Source organism: Canis lupus, chromosome 15 (genome assembly GCF_011100685.1).
Source record: "Canis lupus familiaris isolate Mischka breed German Shepherd chromosome 15, alternate assembly UU_Cfam_GSD_1.0, whole genome shotgun sequence".
In the NCBI taxonomy this organism is placed as follows: Eukaryota; Metazoa; Chordata; class Mammalia; order Carnivora; family Canidae; genus Canis; species Canis lupus.
Genome location: NC_049236.1, coordinates 12,500,732 through 12,521,053, shown reverse-complemented (window position 1 = coordinate 12,521,053; position 20,322 = coordinate 12,500,732). Strand labels below are relative to the sequence as shown.

The 20,322-nt window shown below is 50.9% G+C and overlaps 1 protein-coding gene across 14 annotated transcripts in view; it reads right to left on the bottom strand.

Annotated features, from left to right (window-relative positions):
* Positions 1–525: 525 nt before the first annotated feature.
* Positions 526–20,322, bottom strand: part of AGBL4 (ATP/GTP binding protein like 4) — a 1,422,311-nt gene continuing 1,402,514 nt past the window's right edge. For 11 of the 14 annotated variants that reach the window (XM_038558098.1, XM_038558102.1, XM_038558086.1 and 8 more), the window contains 2 exons: positions 16,136–16,232; positions 8,222–9,603 (listed from right to left, as the gene is read on the bottom strand). In XM_038558098.1, coding sequence (XP_038414026.1) covers positions 9,400–9,603; positions 16,136–16,232 — 301 coding nt within the window. In that variant the 3' untranslated portion in view covers positions 8,222–9,399. Of the gene's footprint in view, positions 687–8,221; positions 9,604–16,135; positions 16,233–20,322 lie in introns of those variants that run through there. The other 3 variants (XM_038558088.1, XM_038558091.1, XM_038558092.1) reach the window with 3 other exon arrangements.

Here is a 20,322-nt window from a genome sequence, read left to right as displayed (position 1 = left end):
ACCCAGGCGTCCTGCATACTTATGTACTTAATTTAGAAAACTACACATCTAATAAAGAGAATAATGTGAATATGGCTAATAATAATAGCTACCCGAGAAGGATAAGAATAATGTGAATATGGCTAATAATAATAGCTACCCGAGAAGGGACACTTCCCCTTGCTAAGGACTTTGTTCACATCATGCTATTTATTTTTCATAAACCTCCTGTGATCCAGGCATTAATTAACCCTATAAGTGAGAAACCGAAGCTCACAGAGGTCACATGGTGGCTCTGCTGATCTCAACTGGAACTGCCAGACACCATAGAGTCTTATGCCCCCGCTCCACACAAGTCTATTACAACACCCAGTCAGTGTCCCAATTCTCTAGCTGCTTGGGAAACAATTTATAAAGCACACCCTTGAAATCAGAGTGTGCCTTTTCATGGGGTCTAGGGCAGCCATGGGGGGTCTGTGTAGTGTAGTGTAGTAAATAATGCACAAATCTATTTGTTACTCACTGTTAAACATGGCTTAAGATAAAGCACTGCTTTATTTACTCTGTCTGGCAGCTCAAGCATGCTCCATGGGGTCCATTACACGGTGATGTTAATTAGGTCCGCAGCACTGCACCTTCTATACGCAAGGCTCACTGGGTGACCCACTGGTCTCATCTCTCCAGATGTGTCTGGTTCAGCATCAGGTCTGAGGACAGAGAGAATCTTTGGGAGGCCGGCATCACCACCACACCACTGAACCAAGTACCAAAGTATACTCTGTAGACGTGCTGCCTATAGCATTAGGGTCTAGCAACCTGACGTGCTTTTCTTTTTCTTTTTCTTTTTTTTTTAAGATTTTATTCATTTATTCATGAGAGACACAGAGAGGCAGAGACACAGGCAGAGGGAGAAGCAGGCTCCATGCAGGGAGCCCAATGTGGGACTCGATCCTGGGACTCCAGGATCACGCCCTGGGCCAAAGGCAGATGCTCAACCGCTGAGCCACCCAGGCATCCCCTGACGTGCTTTTCAAGGTCACTATGAGACTTTCAGGGTAGGCAACTGGATCGGAGGGGGAGTTCCTAGAACCCCCAAATGACAAAGCTCCTCAGGGATCACCTACCTCAACAGGATTATTTTATAGATGGGCAAACCAAGGCTTAAAGAGAGGGTGAGTGACTTTTCTAAAGTTATGTAAATGCTAGTGGACTGGGATTAGATGTTTTTGCTTCTAGTCCTGGCTCTATCAAATGGATCATTTCCATGTCCCTGTCCTTTGCCTTCTTTCCCTCCTGTATTGTATAGTTGCAGAATGAAAGGATGCAGAGGATATTCATGTGTCCTCCCCACTGCAGCCATTACCCCTGATGTTCCTGAAAGTATTCCTGTGAATCAGGAAGAGCAATCATTATTCAATTTCATTCTGTACGTAAGATTGAGGCTCAGAGGGGAGAAGATGACAGCAGCTGACTTGGGCTTGAGTCCAGGCTTCTGGGTTGACACTCTTTCTAACAAACCACTTGGCCAGCCTAAGGGTGAATGAATGAATGAATGAATGAACAAATGTTAAACTTACTAAAGGATGAATTTAGGCATGCATGATGAACAAGGCTTAATGTTGAAAAATCCCCATCCCGTGTATTTGCACTTCCACAAAGTCAAAGCGCCCAGCCCCTGGAGCTGCTCTGTGGGCCAGAGCAATGAAGGATTTACTTCACAGCTGTGTACCCTTCATTCCGACCGCTATCTAGTATTCAGCTCGGCTTAGAGCAGGGCCTTAGCAAGTGCTTCTAAAACCGAACGGAAATGAGCATCCTGGAGCCATGGTGTTCAGCTCTTAGGGAGCAATTTGGAGAGGTGCTGGGGGCTTAAGGAAGCAGCCTCTCCCTTCATCACATCACATCACACCAGGGTTGTTTTGTTTTGTTTATCTTTAGTTGAGGCTGGCCTGAAGAAGGAGAAAGAGAAAAACAGGAACACTGAGGCTGAGATACAGAAAAGAGACCTACACCTGAGCTCACCTGCTGACCGTCCGGAAAAGGGCTCTTGCAAGCTTCCCACCTCAGGCCTGGCTGGGATCTGCACCAGCCTTCACTGGGGTTAGGAAGGAGAGGTAGCCTTGATACTCTGTTGAGCACAATCCCAGGGAGGCTGGGCAGAGGGAATGACCCATTAATATGAATGGGATGTTGAGACATTAGATATAATTTCAAACAGAAACTTAACCCAGGGCCTCTGAGGAGGAGTCGATGTACAAACGTGCTTAGAATCCTCAATGATATGTCATTTATACTCAGTAAAGCTCACACACAAACATTCACAACTATGAAGAATCAAGTGTTTTCACACCCTAATATGAAAAAGTTACTCATAAAAGGCACACACGGAGCAAATGTGCTAGTACATGCACACGCACACGCAGTCAAATCCTACATAACCAACTTCTCTCTTTTACCTCTCCCAGTCTCCTCCCATCTCTCTTCTTTCTTTTTCTCTTTCCCATGGATGGGAAACATCCTTTTAGCTTTAAAGTCTGATAGTTTCTTATATGGGCCTGCAAGCTGGGTTTGCTCCACATTGCCCAGAAGTGTTGGGGGTGGTGGCCCTTATTTATGAACTTCTGGAGGGGCAAGCAGGGGAGGGAGGGCATAGCCTTATAGAAATGTTCTGCTATAAGGGATCCTCCATTCTCAGCAGCAGCAATACTGCAAACTGTCCCTGAAGGGTTACTCTCTGCCTGGCCTCATGCGGGGCCCTGGGACTTGAGCAATGAGTCAGCCCCCAAGAGCAATGCCAAGTTGAGCTGGGAAGATAGAGCTGATGCACACACACACAAAAGTGAAATACGAAGCTGCTGTGCCAAATGAGATGTTTAGACAGTAGTTCTCTAGAACTATTGTCTCAGGGGGAGAGTTGTCTACAAGGGCTGGAAGATCAGGTACGACTTCCTGGAGGAAGGGGTCTTAAAGGTAGGAAGCAGGGCAGCAGAGAGGAATGGGAAGTGACTGGCAAGCATAAGATGTTTAATAAATTTTGTTGGATGAATGAATGACAGGACGATCCAGATCCAAGGCAAGGCAGGGACCAAGTAGTAACCTTTATGAGCATTCTCTCCTCAGAAGAAGGGGAGAGACTACTGGGAAATATTTTTTTCAAAATACTATACTTTCCCATTGATCCTCTCCACATCCTTATAATACTCAAGAGTAGGTTGGTTAAGGGACTGTGCTCCCATATCAGAGTGTGAAACTGAAACCAGTAGAAGTTCTGGGATGACTCAAGATGGGGCAAGAGATTCGGGTAATGTCACGCAGCCAGGCAGCACCGGAGCTGGCAGCAGTTTCCAATGGCTACGTCTCTAAATCCTTCTGACTTCACAATTTGAATCCCAGGGGTGGGAAGTGGGTTGTGGTGGGGGGTAGAGGAAGTCTTTGGGATATTTAGCAGGAAAACTCCTGGTAGCTGGTGAGCAGCATCTACTTTTAAATGCAGGAATAGGGTGAGGGGTGTGTTAACAGAGGGGCGAGGCCTCCTCTAGACCAGCCCAGCCTGACCTCTTGGCAAAATGTCTCTCCTGCTGTTACAAGTCAGAGGGTAGCTCCAGCTCTGCCTGTTAAGACAGGCAGTTGTTTTAAATGGAAGAGACTCCAGCCTGGAGGATGTGCAGGGACATCTGGCTGCAGAGAATGCTAGAGCCAGGCTCAGAGGAATGAGGCAAAAAGAGGCCATAACAAGAATGAAAACGAACCAGTGGGCTGCCAGGGGATTTTATAAACCGGCATTTTATATAATTCAATATTTACTCTCATGTCAGCTTTAGGACGCACACAAAAAGGTAGAGGGACGATGGAAAGAATGGAAGCCCTGGTGTCTGGTGCCAGCCAGGCTCCCCGGTTGTGAGCTATGTGGCTTTGGCCAGATTGCTTTCCCTCCTAAGCTTCTGTCTCCTTCTTGGGGAATAACTTCCACTTCGGAGGGTTGTTGTGAGGATTATGTGAGACCACAGAAGACAAAGCAACCAGTGCAGGGCTGGGGCCTAAGTAGACACAGTGACGGCAGAGCAGCAGCAGCACTAGCAGTAGATCAGCAGTGGCAGAAGTAGCAGTGGTGGTGGTGGTGGTGGTGGTGGTGGCCGTGGTGGTGGCGATGGTGGTGAGGGTGGTGATGGTGGCAGTGGTGGCAGCGGTGGTGGTGGCGATGGTGATGCTTCTGGTGGTGATGGTGGTGGTGGTGGTGATGGTGGTGGTGGTGGTGATGGTGGTGGTTTTGATGATGGCAGTGGTGGTGGTGGCGGTGATGGCGGTGGTGGCGGTGGTGGTGGTGGCGATGGTGGTGGCAGCGGTGGTGGTGGTGGCCGTGGTGGTGGCGATGGTGGTGATGGTGGTGATGGCGGCGGCAATGGTGGTGCTGGTGGTGGCGGTGGCAATGGTGATGCCGGTGGTGGTGGTGGTGGTGGTGGTGGTGGTGGTGGTGATGGTGATGGTGATGGTGGTGGAGGTGGTGGTGGTGGTGGTGGTGGTGGTGGTGGTGGTGGCAGTGGTGGCGGCGGTGGTGGTGATGGTGGTGGTGATTGGTGGTGGTAGTGGTGGTACTGGTGGTGGTGGTGGTGGCAGTAGATGGTGTGGTAGTAGCAGTAGTAGTGGTGGTAGTAGTAGCAGTTGGGTGATGGTGGTAGTAGCAGCAACAATAGTTGTTCTTATTGTTATAAGAAAAATGATCTAACTGCGTTGAGCTCCAAAAAAAGAATTTGGCCTTTAGGAGAGGACTAGAGATTAAGTAAATCCATCTCCTCCATGTCTCCACAGAGAGTGGGGCCTCCAAGGTAGGTTATCATTCCCATTTTACAGATGAGAATCCCAAGGCTTATAGAGGTTAAATTCTTTACCTGAAGCCATGCAGCTAGTTGATGGGAGAGCTAGGATCCACATTTCAGTTTGTCTGACTCCTTAAACACAGGCTGTTCTTATTATGTTCCAACCTCCCCCCTTTTGGGGAGGGAAAGCACCTCTTGGTGCCCTTCGGATGCTCAGGTGGCAAGACTCAGAGGAAGAACTGGGGACACTGTAGGCTCAGCTCACATGCTCCAGAAGGAGGGAGGGATAACAGTACCTGCACTAGATTATCTGCATGGGGTCAGTAACCCAGAGGGTCCCAAGATGGGTCCTGCAATGACTACTTTGCTGAGTTTCCAGGAGCTCTGGGACATACAGAAGCTTCTGCATGTCAAGTGATAAATGAACCACTTGCCCAAACCCTACCCTGCTGGAGTGCCCGGCAGGAACCCAGACAGGTGTGTGGGAGCGAGAGACAGGAGGAAGACAGGGTCTTAGAAATAGGTGCTAAAAAGTCCTTTTTTTTTTTTTTTTTTTTTTTTTTTTTTTGGGTGCTAAAAAGTCCTGAAATCCTTACCTGGACGCCCAACCTGGAAACTTTGTGCTCCCTGCCTCTTTCCCCCTTCCCCACCACCTCTAGGTGATGCCACTGGCTACTTGTTATTCTGCTTACATCTGTTCTCCTGTTTTGACCTGGTTTTCCCCAGAGGCCAATGGAGAGTGCCCAGTATAGAGCAGTGGATAGGGAGCTGGGTTTGAATCCAGATTCTCTCTAGCAGGATGAATGCAAACAAAGGATTTTACTCTTAGGGTCTCAATGTTGTCACCTGGGCAAAGTAGAAAATGGTACTTCAAGGGATGGTTGGGGATATCAAGGCAATGGATGCAGAGGTATCTAGCATGATGTCTGGCACACAGCAATGCCCAGGGAACCCTTGGCAGATGAATGAATGGATCCTCAACAAATGTTAGTCACTCTAGATTTCCATGGGTGGCACTGCTCTGAGCCAGGATCCTCTTAGGTAGGTCTCGGTGTGTCACTGAATCACAAGGATAGCTCTCAGCTAAAGGTCCCCTCTGCTGATTCAGGCATTGTCATCAGAGGCAGGTGACTCAGCCTCTGCGGTGGGGTTTTTTGGGGGTGGGGTGGGGTGGGGGTGGGGGATAGTGAGAGAGAGAATCTTAAGCAGGCAAGCCCAGAACAGAACCCAATGCAGGGCTCGATCTCATGACCCTGAGACCATGACCTGAGCCAAAATCAAGAGTCAGGGCAGCCTGGGGGGCTCAGCGGTTTAGCGCCGCCTTCGGCCCAGGGCCTGATCCTGGAGACTGGGGATCGAGTCCCACGTCGGGCTCCCTGCAGGGAGCCTGCTTCTCCCTCTGCCTGTGTCTCTGCCTCTCTCTCTCTCTCTCTCTCTCTCTCTCTCTGTCTTTTATGAATAAATAAATAAAATCTTAAAAAAAAATCAAGCGTCAGATGCTCAACCGACTGAACCACCTGGGCTCCCCTCTGCTGTGGGCTTCTGCACAAAGAATCCGGGTGACCTCTGGTTTGCCCACCATAGTGTTTACGGGTGAATAGACCTTTCGGCCTGTCTCTGAGCTTCTGGACCATTGGAGAACAAAAGAGGCAGAGATGGAGCTGTGTGTGAGAGCTGGGTAGAAGCCCAACATGTCTTGCCCCGCCACTCTTCCTCTTGGCAGCATTATTGCACTGTCCTCAGAACACTGGGTTGGCAGCCTGTGCTCCCCACTGGGGCTCTGTGCAGAGGTGAAGGTGGGCAGGCAAACGGAGAGGCTAGAGTCCCCACTCCTGGGGCTGGGCGGGCTAGTAGCTTCTGGCTGGTTCACCTGCCAGATTGCTGCTGCCTCCAGTCTCCTTGCTGAAAGCCTTCCTAACTGGAGACCACAGGTACCGCCTGGTCCAAGAAAGTTAGGGGGCTCTGAGCAGGCCACGGCCACAGGGAGGTCCGCTGGCACCCCTGGGCTCTCGGGTAGCCTTTCTTCTCTGTTCCACCAATAGAAAGAAGCAGGTGGTCCTATTGCAAACACATCCTACAGTCTACCTTATAGCTGTGCAGTTTTCCCTCTTAAGGAATTCTAAATGTTAGCAGGGTCCATATGCTGTTATTCAGAGACGTTTAATGTCTTTTGTTTAGCATTAAATGATACTTTTTATACTATAAACTCCATCCTCTGACACCAGGAATGCAACCCCCTGCCTCATGCCATTTCTACCCGGAGTTAGAGACCAGGAGGTGATGCCACAGAGCACCCAGCATCCCCCTGGAGAAGGTACCCCTTCTGTTTTCTCCATGACAGGTGTTCATTCTGGATGTTTGCATACATCTGGTGATGGGGAGCTTCACTGTCTCCCCAGGAAGCCCACCCCATGGCGGGCAACTCTATTCACTAGCAAGTGTTCCTTGTTGTTGTTGTTGTTTTTTTTTTTTTTTTTTTTTTGAGCTGAAATCGGTCTTATGGAGACTACTTCCCTGGATTTGGTTCTTACCTTCGGCAACACCGAACAGGTTTGTTTCTTTTGGACGAAAAGAATGTCCAAGATGTTCTTTCCACTTTTTAGAGATTGTAATCTCAAGCTCCTACCCCCGCTCTGTCTTATTTTTCATCTCAGGGATAAACATCTTGTCTCCTCATCCATTTCCAATGGGAAATGATTGGCAGACACCTCCCCATGTTGGTCACATCCCAAATAACACAGTTCACATTTACCGGGCCCCCTTGCTGACATCTCCCAGACCTAAGTCTGTTACACCTACATAACGACCCTAACGAGGCAGGTATCACTATCACGGTCTTACCAGGAAGATCACACGGATATTAAAAGACAGAGCTGGGGTCTGAATGGAGAGTTAGAAGCCTGAGTGGCCAGGCTTCAACTTCTTGGTTTTAAACTGGTACCAAAATAATAATAATAATAATAATAATAATAATAATAATAATAATAATAAATAAAACAAATAAACTAGTAGCATAACGGGGCTCGTGAGGCCTGCAATCCAATTCATCAATGCAGTTTTTACTGAGTGGGGCCTAAATATGGTCACAACCTTATGGGACTGGTCTGACCGGGGCAAATAGAGCTGGGCTGTCACTGTGCCTGTTTTACGCAGTCTGCCTCTCTTGATGCTGTCTCAAGAGATGCTATCATTTCTGGAAGACCTGCCACGCTCTTGGCTCACGTTGACCTGGTTGCACTCAGCTAAACACCCCGGGACTCTGCCACAGGAGCTGCTGGAAAGTCAAATCTGGACTGTCCTTTCTTATCCCTGATGACAGAGGCCCTGACAGCAAAGTGCGAGTCACACCAAATTTGGGTTGGCTGGGTGGTTCCCGGGGGAGTGGAAGACCTAAGGGGAAGGGTGCCAAGAATGTTCGGAGGAACAGAAGCGATGCATAAACCACTTTATTTGTGTTCCTCTGGGCAACAAGAACCCAGAGGAGAAGCTGTATATACAACACAACATTTGTAGCCAGCGAACACAGGGTTCTTTGTTATCATTTCGGAAAACCAATAAACAAAGGGAGAATAAGGTTTGCTCTCAATTTTTGCAACAAACTTCAAAAATCTCCACCTCAAAGCCAAAGAATGCTTAACTGGAGCTTTGTGCTAAAGGCCCTCTCTCCCCTGAGCCTCCCTTCCTCTCCCCATCTCCCGTCTCCGAATCCTCATTTCCGGGAGGTCATTTTAATTAGCAGGCTGTCGCAGTGACTCAACCTGCCGCTTCACAGACAGGAAGGGAGCACCCTCCTCGGGACCCATTCATCATACAAAGGCACTTTACTCTTTAGAAAAATGCACAATATTTAGCTTCCGCTCCTCGCCTTGGGAATTGCTACTGCTGCAGTTTTATGTTATCAGCCCCCTGCCTCGGTTGGGGGGGGCACTCTCCTTCCTTCTGCATTTCCTTCACCTGGCAGCCAGCCTTCCCTCACTCCAGAGTATCCATACCTACCTCTTCAGCGGCCAGTTTTGGTCCCTGACACCGGGATCGGGAGATCTGAACCATGAGTGACCAATGCTTGTTGTCTTTGGAGCTACAGTTTCAATGAAATGACCCAGGCCATCGGGAAATGCACGCAGCCCGTAGACACAGTGACAGTGACCATAGTGACCCCAGACCACTGTGATTTCAAAAATTCTGACCTATTGTTCCCAACAGTACATTTGTCTTTGGGTCGTATGTGTCACTGATGTGGTGTTGGATCAGCAGGTATAGACAGTGCATTTCTAAAACCGTAAACAACCATCACCTAGTCTAAGAGGTAACCAACTCTACAGTGGTAGCAACACAACTCGAAAAGGCTTCAAAAGCACTGACCTGAGATGTGTCAAACCTCTCAAAAGGGATGTGTAGCTTTTCCTTGTCCTGTGAGGATTCTCTGTGTTGTGAAAATAGCCTCTGTACTCGCTTGGTTTGAGCCTCCTATCTTGTTCCTGACCCTTTAAGCTGAAGCCCCACAATCGATTTTCCATTGGTAAAAGGGAACCCAATGATGAAATTTCTCAGTTTTTCCTTCCCTTTCACCAGCCTAGTCCGTATCCCACACCCTGTATCTTGGAAACTAGAGAGAAGGGTGAATAATTTCATGCCCCAGCGGAAAATGCATGCTCGTGCCTCCACAAGACCTCCCCGGGCTCCATGTCCTTAAAAAGAGTTTGAAGGGTCTCTGTGGCTCACTGAGCTCTTCTTGTCCCCTTTGCCGTTGGGGTGGTTGCTGGCTGGGCCCCGCAGGAATGGGTACTTGTAGGGAGGGGGCTTTTCTTTCCTGCAAAGGGGAGATAACAGAAAGAGAGAAGAAAGACAGCACATATACACACCGGATTGAAATCATTTCTGGCGTGTCTATCTCCCCCACTGAACTGTGACATCCCAGGAGCAGTGGCCTTGTCTTCCTCTTCTCCGTGGCCCAGGATCCCAGCCCAGAGCCTGGTTCAAAGCAGGCATCATGGCTCAGTGAATGACTGCTAGATGGATGGATGGATACTCTGCATCATGCTGGTGCTGGAGAAGACCTGACTGACTACAGCTCCAACTCTCTCACATTTCCACCTTGATTCTAACCCATCCTATCCCAATCACAATGGGATGGGGGAAGGATGCACAGAAGATCCATATCCTGGGGGAGCCTGGGACCCCAGCCTCTTCATAATCATCATGGGCTCCAGAGGCATCCTTATATTCCTCAGAATAGCCTAACTCTGGCATTTCACAGTGGGTCTGTCTCCGCCACGAGCTTGGGTGATCTTGGAAGGCAGAGATACATCTGGCTCCTCTCTGAGTCAGGGTACCCAGCACCCAATGCCATACCCTTAACACTACTCTTCAGTAATTGCCCTCTGTCTGTTTGGCTCACACACTAGACTATGGGATCTTGGTGAACAGGGGCCAGGTTTTATCCATTTTTGTGTTTTCCTTCATATGGGGCCTTGTTTGTTATGTTGTTGACTGATAGCTAATGTGCCATTCACTCATGTGTTGGACTAGGATTTGTTTTTAGGGGAAAGAGGAGGCTTTAGAGCTAAAAAGAACTCACCTGAATTCCCAGGTTGGCTGGGGGAGGTGTGATCTTGGGAAAGTTACTTAACTTTTCTGGGATTTATTTGTAAAATGGAGATAAAATATTCCAGTCTTGCAGGGATGTTGGGAGGTTAAATAAAATAATATGAGTAAATGCACTTAGTGTCTTCCCTCGCCTGCTGTAACTTATAAAGGTGTGGTACTAGCTGTTAAGAATGGTCCCGTGGTCTCTGGACGTGACGAACATGAGTCAAACATTGATGCTGTCCTCAGGCTGCTTATGGTTTAGTAGAGGAGGCAGTTACACAAACTAACTATGCAAAATGATAAAGAATTACAGAGCAAGATAGAAAGTGACAGCAGAAATATGGAATCTCTCTTGGGCTCTTTGAATTAGGACTGGAGAAGCAATGTCTTGTAGCTCATCGTGCTCTGACCTTGGATATCCATTTTCCTTCGTTGTCGATGAGTCATGAACGAGGTAAAAATGTAACAGGTGGCAGCACACAAAAGGGACACCTTGCCTTAACATATCTCCCTCCCCGGGAGGCCTCACTACCTGAAATTCCACCCTCTTGAGACGCAGAGCAAGGCCGTCTAGCATGGGTGAGATACGTCTAGACCTCAGGACCCAGAGACAGCCGAGAGCACACAGGAGCCCATGCCCTTCCTATCTCACAGGCTCTGGTAAGTGGGGGCTGGAGGTGAAGTTTGCAAATTACGGGGTGCCATTCATATGTCATTGAGTGGGTGTGCCCCCCAAAGGGAGCATAGGAAATAAGAGGAGTCTGTTCGCGGGGGTAAAGGAGGGTGTACTTCCCCTAGAGAGGCAAGCCTAGGTACAAGCCCAGGTGGGGCAGCCCGAGGTAGACGGTGGCATGGGAGAAGGTGTGCAGTGGTTGGGGTGGTGGAGTATGGATTGACTGGCAGAGAGCCTCTGTAACTAAAGGTGGAGGCGAAGAGAGAGAAGGCACTGGAAGGCAAATATCCTATATGTCTGGGCCCCTATTGCTCTTCCTCCAACGCCTTCCCCCACCTTCCCAGGCTCACCTGGGAAGCAGACTGCCCAGGAAATAAGCTTCTCTCTCCTAAAGACGTCCACAGTATGTTGTACCTTGCCTTCCATAAATAGTTTTCTAGGTAGTTCTTTGTCTATCAGTTTTTCTCATGAGAATGTGACTTTAACACATTTGATTTTTGTCTATAATTCCCAAGCAAAGGGATGCCAGGCCTGGCACGGAGTAGGTGCTAGAGGAGTGACTGAAGAATAGGAAGGAACTTTTGGTCTTGTCCTTAACGTCTCCATTGCTCTAAGCATCCTGGTCGTGTCATGCCTCGGGCTGTGGCTCTTCAGGCCCCTGCTTCCTTCCTTCCACCTACCCCCAACATGGAATACCCCCTCTTTTTTTTCTATTTCATCCATCCACGTTCTACAGGTCTGTTAAAACAAAGTTCAAACCCCACTTCCTCCCTGAAGCCTCCTTGGGATACTCCTGCTGGCTGGCCAGATGGTGTGGGAGGGGAATTTCTGGTTGGGTCTCACTTCTCTAAAACATGAAGGAGTTGAAGTCAAGAATCCTTAGGAGCTTCTTCATTTCTATGATTCTCTAATTCTTATTTGGTGCTTAGTGAGGATTTACCCCCTGCTGGGCTGTGCATCGTGCATGAAAGATCCAGAGTGAACCAAGGTAGCTCCTTAAGGAGCAACCTGTCTAGTGGAGAAGCCAGAGGTGCAGACGTGCCAGGACAATACTCTACGGGACATACAGTGCTACAGGTGTGTGCAAAACGCAGTCAGGACTCCAGCAGAGGGGAAGGAGCTCTGTCCCCGGTGGAGAACACAGACAGTGAAGCAGAGGCGTGATGTTTATTTAGACTGGGCTTTGAAAAGTACGTAGGAATTCATCATCTAGAGACAAAATGGGAGAACATTCCAGGAAGACAAAAAGCGATGAACAAAGACATGGAGGTGTGAAAATAGCTGACCTGTTCAGTCTGAAGCATGAGGTGTCAGGTGGTAGAAAGCAGATGGGGTGGAGAGGGTGCTCACAGGGGAGGGGTCTGCTGGGAGGCTGGAAAGGAGGTGCAGCGCATAGACCAGAGCTTTGAATAGCAAGAAGAGGAACTGGAACATTACCCTGAAGGTAATGGGGAGCCACAGAAGGTTTTGGAGAGAGAGAGAGAGAGAGAATAATCTGATATGCAGCTGAGCACTTTCATACACTGGTTGGTATTGTTGGTCGTCGTTGCGTATGTACATGCCTCTTTCTCCTCTGCAATCTGGGCTCCTGGTGGGCAGGGGCTCTCCGTGTCCCCCAGCACCCAGCGCACGGCCCAGCACGCGGTGGGCTCCAGTGTGTTGAGTAGCCGATCATTCCCATCCTCCTACACACACACCAAAACCCTGCCCCAGAGCCGCCCTCCCAGCCCGTCGCTGGGCCTGAGTCCACCTCACACTCAGAGACCTGCCCACCGTCCACGCTCCTGCTCTCCCCACAGGGGCTCACCTGGCCTGTTCACTTTTTCCTTTTTTTTTTTTTTTTAATTTTTATTTACTTATGATAGTCACACAGAGAGAGAGAGAGAGAGAGAGAGAGGCAGAGACACAGGCAGAGGGAGAAGCAGGCTCCATGCACCGGGAGCCCGACGTGGGATTCGATCCCGGGTCTCCAGGATCGTGCCCTGGGCCAAAGGCAGGCGCCAAACCGCTGTGCCACCCAGGGAACCCTGTTCACTTTTTCCTAATTTTCCTCTACCTTGGTGGGACCTTTTGAACTTCAGCCCCGCAGCTACGTCACTGTGGTCTAAATAAGTGCGGGGCCCCAGCTGTGGTCATCAGCGCCCCGTCCCTGGGCCTATGCTCTTGGCCCTCCCCAGGGGCCCTCTCTGAAGGGCAGCCCGGCACCCGACAGGCTCCCGCCAGCACCTGCGTGGAGGCTGACATGTTATAATTAGCCACAGAGATGAGAGAAAACAAAATTAATTTTGAGTCACAACATGTAATTTTCCTTTAAAACCAGACCTACATTTCACTTATGTTATTTGATGCTTGGGTGGAAAATAACACAAACAAAGGGGACGTATTCAAGTCCTCAATTGGAGCCTTGTAGCCTCCTGGGAATTCATTTTTCAAGAGTTGCTGACCGACTGAGAGCTAAGTGATATTTGTGGTTTGGTGAGACAGAGGGGTGGGCATGGAGAGGGAGTTTGCTTGTTTTTCTTAATTTAAGGGTGGGGGCGTGTACGGCAGGTCCTCAAGGCCGCGCACTTTGACAGATGAGCTCTCCAGCTCTTTTCTACAGAGGCTCCGGAGCTTAGAGCCATGAGGTCCCAGGAGCAGTTGCCACCAGGGCCCTGAGAGACAGCTCCCCGCATCTTCTCCACCCGGCTTCAGGTTCCCGCCTCCTCCCCATCTGGAGGAACTCTGCTAAGTCACCCAGAGAGAAGCAGGCTGGGGATCGTGGGGCCTGGGCTCTGGCTGTGGCCAGTGCCGGGTGTCCCCTGGGCCTCGACTTCCTCATCTTATCAGGAAGAGGGGGCTGCACAATTGCTAGGCTCCGTGAGTGTGGCACCCCTCCACCGACGGTGCAACAAGCCAGGAAAAAGTCTAAAGGATCAAGATAATTGTATTCAGGCTGACAAAGGACCTGAAAGAGACAATCCCCCAATTAACTTGTAAATGAGATTCTAAGAATTCTTCTGAGTGTTCTAAACCTTTAAATTTTTAAGAGCTTCAGCCAATCAAGAATGACTTCTAAGAATGAACTGAGCACTTTCCTCTAGAGGTGAGCTCCTCAAAGGCAGGGTCAGACCCTAATCATTACTCATTCCAGCCCCTCTCTCCCCCCAGGGGCCTGGCTTAAGTGTTGGTTTTCCTAAGTGGAGGAAGGAGGGAAGGAAGGAAGGAGGGACGGAAGGAAGGACAGAAGGAAGGCAGGCAGGCACATAGTCTAGGCCTGTGGGAGCACAGAGGAGATCCGGACATGATCCTCGTGAAGGGGTTTTTAATCCACCAGGAATGAGGGTGGGTACAAAGACCTCGGGTGATGGGTGAACAATCTGAGACAGAGTATACGAGTCAGAGTACACTGTTTTGTAGACTCTGTGGGAACGTGGGATTCCCAGCAGGAGAACGTGGCTCCGAGAGATCACCCAGCCCAACCAGAGAAGTGCAGGGATTGCCCCAGGCCCTGATGACGAGCTGGCTGGAAATCTGAGATTGTAACCCAGAAACCAGAGGACATGGAAACATTTATTCAGCGCCTACTGACTGCCAGGCACGATGCCAAGCTTGTCTTTAATCTTCAAAACCTTCTGTAGAGATTTCAGTTATTACATCCACTTTATAGGTAGGTAGAGAAGGGTTTCAAGAGGTCCGGAGACCTGCCTGAGATCCCACGGTTAGCATGAGCCTGAGACCGAGTTTGAACCCACGGCCGATAGTGAGCAAGGCTTCTTGCTCAAGGTGGAGCTTAGTCGGACTTCAGTCTAGTTTTGGAATAAAATAATCTTTTTATTCCTGTCCCTGCCAAAATCTCTTTGACCTCAGGCAATTGTCTTCACTTTTCTGAGCTTCCTTTTCCTCATTTGTGATCTGGGGAGTCTACTATCCATGAGGAATAAATAAGATCATGTTCAAAAAGTACTTGGCTCAATTAATAACAGTGATTAATACTGTTTTTGTTGGGATCCCTGGGTGGCTCAGCTGTTGAGCATCTGCCTTCGGCTCAGGGCGTGATCCTGGAGTTCTGGGATCGAGTCCCACATCGGGCTCCCTGCATGGAGCCTGCTTCTCCCTCTGCCTGTGTGTTTCTGCCTCTCTCTCTCTCTCTCTCTGTCTCTCATGAATAAATAATAAAATCTTAAAAAAATATATTGTTTTTGTTAGTAACGGTATGGTGGCAGGTGCATTAGTGCAAAGGCCCTGGGGCAGTCAAGCACACGGGCAAGGTGAGGGGCAAGGTCTGGGGGGAAGACTGGCCTGGCAGGAGGAGGAAGCTGGACATCATTGTGTCTTTTAGGGAGGCTGGATCACTAGAGAGCAGGACATGCGGCCCACAGGTAGGGCAGGGCCAGCACATTTCAGACGCCATTGGGTGTCCCTGTGCAAATGTTCACTGGGCTTCCTTCCAAGAGGCCTGGGAATGCCCGGTGCTCCGGGCTGGGTCTAGCCCTCTGAAAGGCTGGGCATCCCTGACCTACTCTATTCGGCGGCCCAAAACATTGACTCCAGCAGAAGAGGTGACATGATCTCTTAGGGGTGTGTCCCCCCCCAGCCCCAAACCCTTGTCTTGAGGGAATGGGACTATCACCTTCACAAGGGGATGCATGCATGCCTACCCGGGTGCAGGGTGCTTTAGCACCCATCTCACGGTAACTTTGTAGGTGGGTGCCATCGTCCCCGCATCACAGCTGGGAAAACACAGGGATCGGAGGCCTCGTGGGCCCAGATGAAACAGGAATCCTGGCGGATGAGCCACCAGCTGAGGCAGCATATGGAGACACCCAGACTAACTTAGAACAATGACTGTGCTCGGTCCCCAGCACCGCTCGCCCCCTGTGGACTCCCGCGCTAGACCCAGAATGTGACCGCCCCGCGCTGTCTGACGCTGCCACGGTGTTAGTAGTCAGAAAGCACACGGTGGGGCTCTTCGGTCTGGGACAGGATGGGGGTCCCCTTGGATGGGAAACCGAGGCCAGACGAAGCCGAGGGAAGCTGCCCCGGAAGGCAAAGCCAGGGAAGCAGGACCCAAGCCGCACAGCTCTGCTGTGTCACTCACCGCAGCCTCGGCACCGGGATCGCCACTTTCTCCACCAGGGGGTTCAGCCGATAATAATCCAAAAACGTTCTTGCCACGTTCCTTCCCAGCTTCATATCTGCAAGTGTGAGCGTCAAGGAACAACTTGGAAGGTGACTGGGACAGAGTGAAAAGTGCTGGTCATAACAACAGCAGTGACAGACTGCAGGGATGTTCAGCCTTCTACGCTTTCTGTAGGACCTTTTCTGATTTTTCTAAAATTTTAGATACTATTTTTTCCTCATTTTACAGATGAGCAAATTGAGGTGCGAAGAGGTTAAATAATTTGCCCAAGGTCACAGGATCAGGAAGGAGAGGAACCAGGATGTGGGTCTAGGTGCTCTCACCTCAAAGCTATGTTCATTCGAAGCTTCTAGAATATACTGCGTCCCTTTGGGAATCACTGAGCTTCCACGGTCTGGCTTCAGGTGGCTCAGGGTGGAGGCTGATAAGTGAGACCCAAGGGCAAGAGACCCTTTGTTGTGTGTAGACCAGGCTCTGTTTGACCTTTAGGGATCAGTCATGTACTTTGGTAACCTCGGGGGGCAATGGTCAAACCCTCTCACCCTCAACAGTGTCCTTGTTCCACCTTGAAATCTACCAATAATGAATCCTCAGGGCAAAGTTCATGACCTGTTAAAGTACAAAGGGCCAATTCTGTATCAACCATTACCATTCTAGTATGAATTGGTAGACCAGTCATCTCTTCAACAACTCAGAGTACCTGCTCTGTGCATTATAGTTTATATCTCTGGGCCGTCACACGAGCTATTTCCTCTGTCTGAAGTGCCTCCCCACCTCCCTTGGCTATTTTTTTGCTCATCAACTCTCCAATTAGGGTAATATCCCTTCAGCAAAGCCTTCTACGGTACCGCTCTCCCCAGGACTGTGATTGGTGGTCTGGCCCCAAGCTTCCATGAGACTTCTAAATTGACTTCATTTAAAGCACGTATCTCTTCTAAGAGTTTGCCCACTTCCCTGCAGGCCCCTGCTGTCCCGCTAGAGAAGGCCAGCATCTCCTTTCCCCTGGATTACTATCATGCTCTCCTAATGGGCCTCCCCCACACAGGCTTCCCTGCTTCTACTCCATTTCCTACGACGTAATCAGAGGGAGGCTATAAAGTGCAGAGCTAACCACTGCATCCAACCGAGTTCAATTCCCAAGGGGCTCCCAGTTGCCTTAAAGTTCAAACTTTGGAACTTGATTGACCAGGTCCTTCATGTTTGGGCTCCTACTTGTTTTCTTAGTTTTGTGCTTGTGCTCCCCGCCTCTCCACCCCCCCCAACCCCCCCTTGGCCTTCACACTCCAGCAACTGAACTTCTTTCACTTTCTGGTCTCTTCCTACACCCTTCTGTCTTTCCAGGCCACTTTCCCTCCCTCCACGTGTCTTATGGGGCTGACTTCTCAGTCTCCGGGCACCTCAGTTTAACTGTCACGTCGCTGGATATGCGTCAGCCACCTCTCCATCCAGGGGCACGGAGCTGGACTAGTGTTTGTGGAATGGTCGGGTGAGTTTTCACCGCGGTCTTCAAGAAGTCCCCGAGCTGGGGTTGGACATGGCCTAGGACATGAAAACTGGCATCCACGAAGCACCTCCTATGTTCCTGGCCCGACACTGGTACTTTGCTTCCACAGACATTTGAAACAATCCAGTGAGGAGGGCATGTTAGTCTCCCTTTGTGCTCTGGGAGGCCGAGGAGCTTCTCCGAGGCTGTCTAACCGGCAGCGGGCGAGCCAGGGCTCCAATTTGGGAAAGGCTGACTCGGGAGCAGTGAACGGTCCCCCAGCCTGAGCTGTTTCCCAGCTCGAAGGCACCTTTTCTGTCAAGGGCTGAGTCATCCCAGGCCAGCGCCTGGTGGGAGGAGGAAAAACACCAGACAAGTTGTTTATGACAGTGCGACGCGCCGCAGGCTCACCGGGCTGTGGGGCCGCCACCTGCTTTCTTCCTCTGGATGTGACCGACCTTCTCTGTCCTCTTCTTTAAAAAGTTCCCGAGCCGGCGTTGGCATGGCCTGTGACCGGCAGGCCCTGGTCTGCTGCTCTAACCTAGCCGGGCCCCAGTCGGCCTGGGGGGCCCAATCGCCCTGAGTGTGGGGCCCAGAGCTGCAGGGCCGCAGAGGAAAGGAGGGCGCGCTGCGGCCTGGCTACAAGGGCCCAGCAGGAGTTTTAGGATCAGATCTCTCGAATGCAGATCCTGGCCCTGTCACATTCTGTGTCTGGCACGCTGCATTTTCCAAAAATGTCGGCACCAGTATCTCCACCTCACGTGGGATTCTATGATCTGACCCCGACCCTCCTTCCACCGGGACGTGTGGTCCGTGCCTGCTCGCTCTGGATCTGGGCGGGCTTGTGACTCTCCGGCAATGCCAAGGACGGCCGCCGTGGTCGTCACGACACCGTGGGGCTTGGGAGGCCAGGTGGGCCAAGGGGTTGTCACTTGGCCCTTGCTTGCTGGCATTCCCGGGCTGGGGGCCGCCTCGCAAGCAGTGGAGCAAACTGCGGCCGCCGTGCTGCGCGGAGGCTCGACGGGGCGGGAGCGTCCCTCCAGCCCACAGGCCGCTGGCAGCGGCATCAGCCAGGTCCAAGCTGGCCCCACTGGGCAGGCCCGCCCCAGCTTCGGCCCCGACAAGGCATGGGCCTGCACCTGCGAAATGTGGGTCATAACCCCGTCCCCGGGCTCGTGCCGAGGTGCCGGCTGCCACGTGGGTGCTGACAAAGCAAATGCAAGAGTGGGGCACCCGAGCCCATCCTCCCGGGCCCGCAGCCACCCTCCAGAAATCCTGGTCGTCGGGCCGAGTTGCGCCGCTCCAGCAAAACGTCCGGCCGTGAGGTGCTGATGCCTCTGCTTGAAAGAGGGCGTTTTAAAGGTGGGGGTTGTCTGGGACACCCTCTTCCCCTCTCCGACCGTGTCAGGGGTTCCTCAAACCCTGGAGCTTTGCCCTAGGCTACTGGCTACGGGGTGGGGGTGTCTGAGTCAAGACGGGAGAGCTTGATTGAATATTTTCACTTAAACTAGGTGTCTTTGGACAAGGACTTGGGGTGCAGGCAGAGAAGGCAATGACCAGCTGGAACCCCTTCCAATGAGACAGGGCTGTGGTGAGAGCTCCCCACTTTGCACTGCCGCCAACAGTCTCCGAATGGCCTATAGGCTGGAAATGTCATTTCCTCACAGACGTATGTGGCTCACTGCTCTCACAGATGGAGGAACAGTTAGCAGGGGGTGGGGGTCAGGACCCCCGAGTCAGAGAAGCAGGGGAGCTTGGCTGGAATTGTGTGAGACCCAGACAGACTTGACCACCTTTGCTCAGAGCCATTGAGGTAAAGGGTGAGTGTTGGTAGCTCTGGTACTTCCTGGGGCCCTTTAACAGGTAAAGAGGCTTGGGCACGTGCTGTTCACTCTCACTCATCCCTTCGTTCATTGAAACATTCACTGGGGGGGATCCCTGGGTGGCGCAGCGGTTTAGCGCCTGCCTTTGGCCCAGAGCGCGATCCTGGAGACCCGGGATCGAATCCCACGTCGGGCTCCTGGTGCATGGAGCCTGCTTCTCCCTCTGCCTATGTCTCTGCCTCTCTCTCTGTGTGTGACTATCATAAAAAAAAAAAAAAAAAAAAAAAGAAACATTCACTGGGCTCTTCCCCCCTGTATAGTGGGAGGCACAGTGACAAGGACTGGGGGAAGAGACAGAGAAATTAGACAAGTACAGCTGACAGTGTAGACGGGAAACCACCGCGTCCTGAGTAACCATGTCGCCAGGCAGCCTGCTGCGTGGTCACCTTCACAAAACTCACTCCAGAACTTCCCCTACGCACTGTGCGGTGTAGCTACTCTCGCCAGTCCCCACCACAGCCCTGCAAGGTCCAAGTACAACTCTACACATACTTTGCAGAAAAGGAAACTGTAAAAAGGAAAACATGCACAAATGACCTGGAATCCTGTGGCCTGAAAGTGATGGAGGTGGCCTGGGAGCTGGAGCGTCTGTGCCTACGGTTTCTCCTCCTTTGAGTGTGATCATACGTGCAAACACTAGATTCTGTGGACACGTAGGAGATTGAAATCCAGCTGCGGGAATTGTGAAAGGCTTCATGGAAGTGGGTATGTAACAAAGACGGGAAGGCCAAGGACCACTCACAAGGGGAAGGGAGAGGCTGGCGTCAGGGAAGCCCGGA